A 12,799-nucleotide genomic window follows, 5' to 3' on the forward strand; every position below is an offset into this window, starting at 1 on the left:
TTGACCAAGTCAAAATAAGTAATACTTGTTTTTGGAAATCTTTTTTATTAAAGCTTTTCACAGAAAGTACTTATATAAATGATATTTCATGGAGGTTAGAAGGCTGAAATATATCGCCAAGATTATAAAGAGTCATTTTATGGCAGTTATTTTGAGATGGTGACTTCTTTTTGTCACATTTACCCTTCCCACATCATTGACTGCACAAAGTATGGCAGCATCATATTTGCACACAATGTTATTTAAATCAGAGCAGATCATGTATGCAATTGTATGCATGTATGCACTATGCAAAAATGCATAGTGGAACAACGACAAAGACTTGATGAGGTTGCTGGGGTTTTCACAGTGAATTCATCTTAATTTAGTGGTCTATCCAAACACCAGATCTTGGTCCAGTTGGAAGTATACTGGATGACACTAAATGGGTTATTAAGAACAACTATTATGGGACATGTTGCAGTAGACATACACCAGAAGCCCTGTGACACACTTTTGACACATTGTTGAGTCAATACCCTTTATTTGGTGACAAATGGGGCATCCAGGCAGTGTGGTAACGTGAGTAAGAAATTGGACCAATAAAAGAAATTGGACCAATAAACCATAAGGTTGCAAGTTCCATTTGTAACTTAGTATGTGATAATGAGCAAGTGACTTAAGAAATGGATCTAAACAATTCCTTATCTTATAAGTCACCTTGGACATCAGGCAATTATGCAATAATATAATACAGTATGTGTTTTTCTTAATAAGCAAATCAGTAACTAATAATAATGAGCAATAACTAATAATAATGAATAATGCCACTCAGTCTTCAAGCAGGTTTTGATAGAGCCCTTGTATGAAAGTGACATGAAGATGTGCTCTCCATTAAACTAAATGCAAAGCACTTTTATTACAAACACAGATAATAAGTCAAAAATGCAGTGTAATGCAATAAGTCTAACTGCTAGCTGGTGTGGATTAACAATTGTCGCCCTGAGGAGTGGCTATCCACTTTTCCAGATTCTTAGAGCAGTGAATACTCATTCCTCTCAATCCAGCCAACTGGTCATCTTTCATCTCCACTGATGAGATGTTTCTTGTGCTAACCTCAGTTCAAATGTCCTTTAATTTCACTGGGGAATTGTTTTTTTATTTATTCCCAAACTCATAGATAATTTTCTAGGCTTTCCACTATTTGTCATTTTTGAATTGTAATATATATATACAATACCTGCAAATTTTCAAAAAGGGTAAAATACAACACCACACTGTGCTGCCAGGTTATGGCATTGATCTCTTAATAATTCACAAGTATATTGTTTGGTAAAAAGAACACCTAACCTTTAAATATCAGTATTTGTTGATATGTTTTTTTATTCCCTTATTAACATAAATCTATTTATTAATTTGTATATTTATTTTTATTACAGATCCTGCCTACTACACTCATCTTCCTCTGAGAAATGTCTTTAAACTCGTAAAAAAGCAAATAACTGCAGTGTGTTTTTTTAATATTTGAGCAAAGCACTCACCTTAGTTGTCTTGACTTTATTCCCTGTGCTGCAGCTCCATCCCGTGAGATCTGGCAACACTTTACACTCCTCCCCATCGAGGCAGGGCTGCATTTGACACCACCACTTCTGCACAACTATCGAGGCTGGAATGAGAGCAGAAAGAGGTGTTAACAAACATAATGGCCCTCATAGGTCAATATAAGTTTCTCGCTCTGGCTGAGCAACAACAGTAGTCATTTTGGCGTTGCTTCAATGTGCCGATGAACTTATATGAGATGACTGATTGGTTATATAAAGTTTGTAACTGAGCTCCTAGCCTCCAAAGGAAGTGTGGACAATATTATTGATACCTTGGGATATTACAAAACATGAAAATGCTGGGTTCCACAAACTTAAATTATTAAACACAAAACTGTAAGGAAAGAGCCTGATCTGCTGATCTCATATTTGATTGCTCCTTACAAGCTTGAGGTTGAAACAAGGATCCATCCCATTGAAATAGAAACTAAAGCATAATCAATGGAATGACAATATCCAACATTTCCTCAGAAGTAGACGTTGAACTCAATTCACTCAGCAAGGGAAGTAATATCCACTGTTTTATGTAGTACAGAAAAGGTTATTTTAATAAATATTATGTCACATGAGCAAGCTGTTGACTCAGATCTATACATTCAAAATCTTAAAAAATGTCAGAAGTGTTAAAAAAGAGTTTGACCAGGCATATACTAAATGTTAGTAAAATCAACAATGCACACATATATCTGGAAACACAAGGGGGACTTCATAAAATTCAAGTCCACTCCATAGCCTAGATTTTGCACCTTCAGGTTTCCCCCTCTTTGGAGCCCTTAATGATGCCATGTAGTAGAGAAGATCTGAGAGCAATCATGTGGTTAGTGAAGAACTCAAGAGGTGTCTGATGGTGCAGGATTCTCCAGGCTCTTGGAATTCATGAAGTTGTTGTGGAAAAATGAGGAGTATATCATAAGTCTTGTTTTACTGCAAAAATGTTTAAACAATTTTATATTAAATTAGCTGTGGTATTTGTCAAAGGCAGGTAATAGAAAATAGTTTTGAATTATTCTCTCTTGCGTTACATGCATTTTTAGTGCCTTCCCTCTGTATTTGCTTGTGAGAATGTCTCTTCACCGGTGGTACTTCACTTGAGCACTTTCCTATAAAGCCTGTTTTTGAGACTGTCATTATTTTTGAGGCACCTTTCTCGGCTCCAGTTCAGTTTTATACTGCCTGACTTTGAAGGCAACTTTCTCAGTGTACGCTTTTGTCCCTCCTCACGCATCTCACACTTGCACTTCCTTTTTCGCGGCATCACCAAAGCCAAACTAACCAATCAGTTTGTTCTGAGTGTCTGGACACACCTACCTTAGTGTTTTATTATTTAGTAGATTAGGAGAATAAAAATGTATTCTCTTGAAACACTTTTGGGCTATCTATCTATCTATCTATCTATCTATCTATCTATCTATATATACAGTATATATATATATATATATATATATATATGCCAAAAAATCTCACATCTCCTCTCTATGGAAAAAGGTTTCAGAGGTGCGACAATGGCCTTATGCCAACCCAAGATGAACCTCTGCCTACACTCTTATAAATACTGGACTGTGAGCTTCCTTCTACAACCATTGCATGTTAATCAACCATTTTACTCTGAGAGCAGTTCTTTGCATATGACATTGTTTCTTTGGGCTTTGAAGAGGTACAAATATGTAGCGAACACAGATATCTTTAATGCATAGTTGACTACCTAGGAGGATACTAACAGATCAAGAAATGCTGAACTTAGTCTGTGTTATTGTATGCAGAAAGAGTTCTTTTAAAATCAGGAACCATTAGTATTTCATAGATTTGCTATTATCTAGTCATGGATATTTAAAGAATATGTTACTTATCTAAATAAATAAAGGTTCTTCTGGAACATTCATGTGGATGATTCTTTTGGGAACTAAATAGTTCCCCAATGGCATATGTCTGAAGAATCACTGTGGCACTTTAATGTTTAAGAGTGTAGCCGCCCATTGGCAAGGTGACATTAGCAGACACGTAAGACAAAGCCTGGAAGAACACATTGACAATTGTGATTTAAAAATCAAATAAGCCAATTCTGAGCCAAAGGTTTTTAAAATGTAATATAACCATCAGATTACTTTCTTTATATAAAATCCTGATTTTAGAAGTGAAATATCTTAATCCAATGTGTGTAAAAAACAATAATGTCTATTGGGGCCATTTTTCTCAAAATCAATGGACAGTTCATTTTACAATAATAACAACTATGTCAATTTTCATTCACATTGTGTAAGTCATTTTTGAGTGAACATGTCCACAGACATCCTAACATACTGACAGAAACACAATGAGACAGACAAACGGACATCACTCCAAACGTATTAGTAAGTACTTTGTCCAATAGGGGTACTAGGGCACTCCTCCACTTACACCTACCAGCAAAAAACAAGAAAACTATTGTTAACTTATTTAAAACACTTTGCTCTTTTATATCAAATAATGTTTATATGTTTAGTAATGTGTTTGCCTGAAATTGAGATGTTCCAAATGTATTCCTTATTAACTTTGGTAAAAGCTGTACTTAATTATTATCTATTTGTCCTGCTGTCACCCTGTAGGGATAGTTTGCAGGCTTCCTGATTTTACTTAATGCACTCTTCATTAGTCAATCAGCAGTTCAGAAAAATATTAGGTTAAAACAGTGAAGAGAACACTTTTGTCTAGTTGAGAAGATATGATGTAGATACACAAAATGGACATGTAAAAAAAACCCAGATATTATCATAAAGCAGCAATCAGGTGACTCTGGCAAAATTTTTATTAGAAAAAAAATATTTGGAATCGGAGGCAATAAATCAGCCAGGGATTGTCTTTTTGAAGAAAGGTATGCCTCTAGAGAAGATCAGAGACCAGGAAATTGGCAAAGAACTAAATGTAAAGTAGTGGTGAGGTGTGAGTGAAAGTTGCAAGGGTGTTTTGGAAGTCAATGTAGAATAAATGACATAAACATGGATAAAACACCCATGTGGGTGCAAGGAAGAACTAATTGACTCAAAGCCTTTTCAGAAATGAAGATCTACTCTATGTGTGGACTGTAACCACCTCAATAATATTTTTTATTAATTTCACCCACAGTACAAGTAAGATCTGAAAGTCATCTGAGCTACACCTGCTGCAAATAAAAAAATAAGATGGTGAGGAATATAGTTTCACAATTTTTCACTGCAATAAAGCTTAAATGGTTTGTGAGTAAACAACAACATTTGTTAAGCAGTTAATGTTATTTAACATAAAAAATATTAATAATATTCTACCACCAATATGGTACAACTAGAAACTGTAAAATGAAAAATCTGTTCACTCAATGTTGTGAGTGTTGCATAATTTATAAGATGTTTATGATGGTGCCAGTAAGAAATAACTTAATGAAATATGTCACTCATAATACCAATGATAATTAAAAACTCAAAGATGAATAATGTCTACAAAGGCACTTCAGGGGTTCAATGCAGCAAACAATAAATAAATAATGAAGCTACACCTTTTCATAAAAAATACATATTTGATATATTTATACACTTTAAAGAATGGATTGTAGTAATGAAATAAACTTTTCCACAGGCATTTTGATGCTTAAATGATTTAGTTTAAATGTACACCATATAGATAGAAATATATATATATATATATATCTGCGTCTTGCAACTGATAGGACGTGGCAGATGTTTGCCAACTGGCCAACCAACCACAAGCGTTACCGGGTACGTAACCATCCAGATAATCAGATTGTGATTCAGACCTAAGAATGTAATACTCCCATCGTCACCCTGTCAAGTAAGTGAACCAGTCGCCCTGGTGCAAAATCAGAGGCTTTGCCTCAAGTGCTGATGTCCAAGGTTCAATCCCCATAAGGGAAGCACCTGACAAGCCTCAATTAGGGTGAAGCATGTGTCATGTACTCTTTATATTAGTTGGCAGGTACTGAATCACATATCTATAATCTGCTTCTCCCAAATGAGAGGACGTGGCGGTTGTTTGCCGACTGACCGACTAACCACAGATGCTACAGTAGGTAACCATCCAAATAATCAGATTGCAATTCATACCTATATATTTTACCTTAATAAAAGGAATAGTGTCTGTGTGTCTGTCTGATTGCTATATTCTCTGCTATCCAGCTAATGGTAAATCATAAACATTAGCACTGCTTTTACGAATTCTAAACCAAATGTCATGAGCAGAGACATAAGAACTAGACAGACACACTGCACTGCAAGCATTTATGCTAAGGTCTACATTGATTACTTTAACTTTAACTCCTTTTAGATGGATAGCAGAGTGAGTATATATGAGGTTTGACTTCCAGGCTCATCTAAGGTAGGCACTAACACTCCATGATACAAGGGAGCGGTAACATCTTCCTTTTTTGACGCAGCCCTGAGATACTGCCCACTAAGGGAAACTGACTCCGCCTCCTGCTGTCCTTCTGCTATTAAAGCATAACATTCCTGGCATGGCAGACTAATCAGACTAAATATCCTATCTGATGACTAAAGGTCATTCCTGAACTTGACATAGCCACGAGAAGATTGAAAGTCCTCTTGTTTATTTCTTTAGTTAATCTGCTTACCATTTTGCATTTTTTACGCCCCATCAAGCACTTGTTTCAGTTCAAAGATTTTGTAAATATTTAAAGGGGCAACTCAGTTGGTGCCCCAACACTTCCTCTGTGACTAGTGTGTTCTATTGGTCAACAGCAATATATATATATATATATATATATATATATATATATATATATATATATATATATATATATATATATATACATACTGTATATACCATTTTATGGAGCGTCAAACAGGCAAATATACTGTATTAAATGTCTGAATATATAAAGGTGTATGTAATGAATGACTTATGCATAAGATTCAATGGAGGGATGATAAAAGAAAGTGAAAACACCCTTACGCTTCCTCTGATCCTGGCTACACAAACCTCCGATGGTGCAAAAGCAATACCTCTCCAGCTCTCTCCTTTGCTATACTCACTCTGGCTATACTACCTCTCAGCTAGGTGAGCCTTTTCTGTAATTCGCCTCTCAGTTCTAATCTCAGTGGTTCACTGGCATAGTGAAGATGTTTTGGGCTTGGATGTCCATGGGATACATTCCTCAGAATTGGGTTTTCCCTAGGGTACATATCCAAGAATAAAATCACAGTCCAGAAGTGTCCCTTCTATCTTTTGTGACTGTGTCCCTAGAACTCCCTTTGACAGTAACAGGCACCCCTTTATTCCTGAGCTCCAAGCACATACACACGCTTGCACACACACACACATGCACATAAAGAGAGTGGACACTTTATTGGGTATACATGCTTGATATTAAAACTGGCCTGCTCCTGCTAATCATATGGCTTTAGATCAATAAGTATAGTGTAAGGCATAAAGACATGGTAAAGAGGTTTAATTGTTTGGCCAAACTTTAGAATGGACAAAACATGAGCCCTACATGTCTTTAATTGTAATGTGACTGTTGGTGTCATACATGGTGGGTACAGCATCAATGTAACAGCTGACCTCCTGGCATTTTAACTAATGAAAACATCCACTGAGTGACATTTCTGGGTCAACATAACTTGTTAATATGAGGGGAGAGAGGAGAATGACCACACCTTTAGACGAAAGCCCTGAAATACTGGAATAACAGCTTTTTTCAACAGAAAGTCATCTCTAAATGCACAATGTATTGGACCTTAAGTTGGTTGACCAGCAAAAGACAAAGAGTACAGGTCAGAAGAGAATGCTCCACGTGGAGTGAGGTGATCAGTGCAGTACCTCAAGGATCTCTTCTGAGTCTGTTACCTTTTTAAATTTTGTTATAGTTAGTAAACTTGTGAAATTAAAATACTAAAATTAGTATTGTGTGGTTATGTCAGACACATTTCTTGTAGAGAGAAAGTAATGATATTCACTCACGGGCAGTTATACGTTGCGTTGTCACAATGCGATTCCAAACACGGAGTCAAAATTCAATGTAATATTGATGAAAAGGGAAAAGTGAAAAGAGATCGAATATATGGACATAGGTGATATGACAGAAGTGCGCTGCGTGAAATGCAGATCACGTGGCACAGCAGCAGCAGCAGCAGAAAGCCAGCAGCTGATCAAGCAAAGAGGAGGTAAAAAAGCCACTGTATGTGTTTCCCATTGTATCACTGTTTAAAAGGGGGTGTTGGAGGAACGATCGCGTCTCCTTGTGGTGCGTTCAGCACCTTTCGTGAAGTGGTTGGCACATAGCGCAGGTGGGGAGGTGTGCAAGTAAAGCGAGCTTGGAACAAAGCCGCCTAGTCAATTATAAATACAAGATGGATGACGCTGTCACATAGGAAGCAACCTCTGAAAAAGGATTTAAAGGTTTATGTTGACAAAGTGTTTTCCTTGTCTAAGCAATAAACAGAAAAAGCAAAAAAAATATTGTTATGCTCAGCCTATTTAATTTAACTAATGAGACCGCATCTGGAGTACTGTGTGCAATTCTGGGCACCAGGCTACAAGTAAGACATGGCAGCACTTGAAGCTGTGCAGAGGGGAGCAACCAAGTGCATTTCTTAAGGACATATCGTACTCTGACACACTCAGAGAATGAAACCTGTTTATGTGGATCTTTAAAATTCTCACGGGCACTGATAAAGTAGATCCATCAAAATTCTTTCATCTTAACTGTGAATCACATACCTGAGGCCATCAGTGGAAATTAAGGGAAGAACTTCTTTATGCTAAGAGTTCTGGGAATCTGGAAAAATTCAATGAGACATGTACTTGTTCCCTACAAGGGTTTTTTTAGGAGTTTTTCCTTGTCTTCTTAGAGAGTCAAGGCTGGGCTGCTGTCAAGAGGCAGGGCCTGTTAAAGCCCATTGCAGCACTTCTTGTGTGATTTTGGGCTATACAAAAATACATTTTATTGTATTGTATTATATGTACTTGAAGCAGAAACCTTACCAACTATTAAGAAGTATCTGGGTAAGATATAGGGACGTCTTAGGTATTGGCTTCACAAATGAGACTGATGGACTGAATGGTCTCCTCTCGTTTGTCAGATTTTTTATGTTATGTAATGGATGGGTTACTGAAGCAGAAGATCAAGCTGGATTCCACTCCCCTCAGCTAAACAAAGAAAAAGGAGACTACATTGGGCATGTTATCAAAGCCAAACAACTGAGCAAATGAAGATTAGAAGTAGATCGCTTAGCCTCATTACCTTTGATTTCTGCTTTTGCTTTGCATGGTATGGCCAGAATTTGGAGTCATCCTGCCTTGTGATAGCGGCAGTACTATAGTGTGGGGGATCATTTTTTAGCTTTGTTTACACTAATTGAGCATCATTTGAGTGCCACAGTATAGCTAAGCACACCATGTGCTTCTTTTTAAGGCTTCTGTTCTGCAATGAATACTTCTAATCCCTCAGGGTAATGCACCATGTTGCAGAGCACAAATCTTTCAAAATTAGTTTTCATGAACATTACATGACTTCAGTCCAATTTCCTGCACAGATGCCAGATCTCAATCCAATAAAACACCTTTGGGATGATGTGGAGCACAAGGTTTGCAATGTGAATGTATGATCGAAGTATCATTCAGGAACTTCGTGGCACGATGCAGTCAGCTTGAACCAAAAAGGAATTTTTCCCGCACCAAATCATACCTTGAAGAATACAGGCAATTTTGGGGGCAAAAATGAGTCCTGCCCAGTAATGGATACAATAAGTAAAAATATATAGTCTTGACTTATTTCATAAGGGACATTTACAAAAAAATCTGTTATTAGCTATGTGCTGTCCAACCAAATTGATAAACATTATTTACTATTATTATTATTTCAGCTGTAGGGTGTGTTGAGAGAGTAGGAAATGAAAAACCAGCACAAAAAAATCCATGCGTTTATAAATAGACAGTAGGGATGGCTAAAAGTCATCATGATTACACGTCTTGCTTATGAGAAGCAGGGGAAGAATGAGGTGAGAAATTACGGAGCAATAATGGAAATCGTTTATCGCACAGTTGTAAATGGTTTGTAAATAGGTGGTGGTGCTGGGTGAAATTTTATACCAATCATAAAATGCTATTAATAAAAACAGCAACAAGAAATGATTAGATGATAGGATACTGCAAATGTGTTATCGTGCTGCTGTAAAAGCCAATGTTTTTGTGTGCTTAAAAGTCCCAGTTGGTTCAATTGAGAATTGACGTTCTTTGTTAGGTCAAACATAATAATAATAATAATAATAATAATAATAATAATAATAATAATAATAATAATAATAATAATAATAATAATAGCCATATCAACAAAACATGAAAATAGCATAACTACAACTTATGTTTAAGGTGTTGCGCTCCATAACAGCTTAAAAAGATGTTTATAAAGATTATCTGCATTGCTAATACATTTGATGTGAACCAAATAAAGAATATAATATTAATGGTATTATAAAACCATATATTTCACATCACTAAAGGAGTTATAAATGCTTGGAAGTTTTTTAAACAGCAAACTGTTTTAACAGTGTCATGAGATGTCTAGGATATAACAACCACTAAAATGGCTCATAAGAGAAATCATTCTGGTGACTGACAAGTTCTTCTAAGTTACAGTAGTAGAGTAAGTAGAGGCTATCCAGAGAAAGCTCCACAAGGGTCAGCCACATACGGACCCTCCAGTTAAAACAAACTCAGACAAGAGGCATATGAGCTAGGGAGGAAACTAGCTTTATTATTGTTGAACAGCAATCTTTCATGAGCATCTAATCATTCAACAAAAATCATGTCCCTGGGTAACTGTAATAAAGTAAAGCAAAATAGTGGGTTTGAGGAGCAGCCTTCATTACTATATATAATGATCAGCTTATACACTTTGTGAACACAAAACAGGAGATAAAACCAACATTATCTGAAGTTACATAGGGGAGGAAACATCAAAGCTCCTTTGAACAGAAAATCATTTAATCAGTCAATCAGTCACTATGTTTTTCATATGGCATCTTTAACAGATGACTTTTTCATTAAGCAAACTAAAAATTTAGATAGGTAACCCTAACCCTAGGCTTTGTGTCCTTCTTACAATAAATAGCTTGAAGACTAGGGGGCACCACTGAGCCCGAAACCCCAAACACAAATGCACAAGCATAGTTCAATAAAGGGTTTTTTTATTACAAATACCTTGTACAAAACAGACATATGAATGGGACTTTTCTTCTTTCTTCACCACACTTGTACTACTCCAAGACATGTGTTGCCTGTCTCCGCTCCAGGCTCTAACTCACCTGAACAAGACAGTGTGGTCCCTTTTATGGAAGACCGAAGAGTTTTGTCAATTAGAAGCACTTACGGACTATACAGAAGTACCAAATAGTAGGGAATGTAACTCCCTGAAATACCCCTTAGCGGCACCCATGGAATCCAGCAGGGCTGCACTACCAAGCTACAATTCCCAGCATTCCCTGCAGATGTGCAAACGGGAACCGATATCCAGGGCTGCTGCCATCTAGCGTACAGGGGTAGACAATAAGTAGAAAATGTTGCTATCCTCTGTCCTTTCATATTATGGTCACCCTGCCCAGGTGAGGACCCAAAACTAATTCACAGCCCAGCATGTTGTCACTCACAATAGATAGATAGTGTCACACATGTGTGCATGGTGTGACAACCTCAGGTCTCTTTTAATGGTAACAACACTTTGAGCCTTCCACCAACCATCCTGAATCCACCTCTTCCTCCTTGTCATCATTAAAACTGACTCCACCATCACAATGGCTTCTGTCTACAGTATGTTTTGACTCATATCTGAAAAGATGTACTTGGGTTTCTTTTGCTTTGTTTTCACTTTACACAATTTACAGTTGTACAGGGATCACCTAGGTGTCCCAAAACTTTATGATCTTTGTTTGTGTCCTTTGATAGATAGATAGATAGATAGATAGATAGATAGATAGATAGATAGATAGATAGATAGATAGATAGATAGATAGATAGATAGATAGATAGATAGATAGATAGTGTCAAAAGCAGCCTGATTTTATTGTCAATGCCATTAAGAGTTTTATGAGCAACTATCTACGCTTACCTGACAAAAACAGGTAACAGAATTAATGTAAAAATATCCTACACCTTTCCTTGGTACCCTCATATACCACTTTTGCACAACGGTTCCTCACTTGATCGTGTTCCTTTAAAGACTGCTCCTGAGACTCTGTCGTGTTACGGCACCTTGCTCACTACCTGTCTGTTTTTTGACTACCACCCATGGTAGACTGGCCCCAATTACCCATTGTTAAAACTTTGTGCATACTCTTTCAAATACTTCCAAACTTTGAATTAAACCTGGGTTACACCTCATTAGTATTTAATAACTCCAAAGTTATTTTCTTTGTTGCGGTTGAAATTTTACATTTTAACGCCTTTTTTATAAAAATAAAAAATAAAATAATGAAAGATTTCACAATGAGAAATTGAACTTCACACCCCTAAAGTTTTGCGTCATCATCTCTACTACTGAGTGACCAAAGCCAAAGTGACCAATCAGACCAAAGTCAGCCTAAGCAATTAGATTGCCTGGAGGGACTGGACACGCACATACACAAACACAGAAAATAGTGTTTTATTATACATATAGTAGATAAAATGATAACAAATATTGTATTACTGACAGTTTTTAAAGCTTTGTTGAAAGTGTTCTCCACTGGTAGCAATGGAAAATTATGTGTCCCACAACATGTTAAAAAAAAAAACACCTCAGCCTATCTGTTGCAATATCCTTTACATTGACTTATGATGACTTCCTTCATTGTGAGCCACTGTGTGGATGGCAGCTTCTCCAATGCATACAGAAGAATTTCTTGATTTTGATACATGGCTCACAGAACAAAGAATTTCTAATGTGTCAGCTTCTAGGAGTCCATACAAACATATAGGCCCCCAATCAAAATTCACTGCTCTAACAAATATGTCATGTCTTCATTTAAGCAAACAAGCAGTCATCACAAGTGTCATTGTCATCCAGTTTGGAGATTGCCAATGAACAGTATAGGAGTTGCTTAAGGGTCAGTTAGAGCAGCTACGTTTACTTAAATGAGCACACTGTGTTGATGGGTGTCCATAATATGGCTGCCACTGCTATTATGTTGATTTCACCTTCTGTCTGTCCTATGTTTCTTGAAAATACCTTGTAGTGAGAATTTAAGCGAAATGACACCTTT

The 12,799-nt window shown here is 36.7% G+C and overlaps 1 protein-coding gene across 2 annotated transcripts in view; it reads right to left on the reverse strand.

The window, feature by feature from the left end:
- The window catches only part of tafa3a (TAFA chemokine like family member 3a), a 333,968-nt gene that overhangs the window by 5,266 nt on the left and 315,903 nt on the right, over nt 1-12,799 (reverse strand). For both annotated transcript variants that reach the window (XM_039747299.1, XM_039747300.1), the window contains exon 5: nt 1,521-1,645. In XM_039747299.1, coding sequence (XP_039603233.1) covers nt 1,521-1,645 — 125 coding nt within the window. The remainder of the gene's footprint in view (nt 1-1,520; nt 1,646-12,799) is intronic.

The sequence above is a fragment of the Polypterus senegalus genome, chromosome 3 (genome assembly GCF_016835505.1).
Source record: "Polypterus senegalus isolate Bchr_013 chromosome 3, ASM1683550v1, whole genome shotgun sequence".
Lineage (NCBI taxonomy): Eukaryota > Metazoa > Chordata > Cladistia > Polypteriformes > Polypteridae > Polypterus > Polypterus senegalus.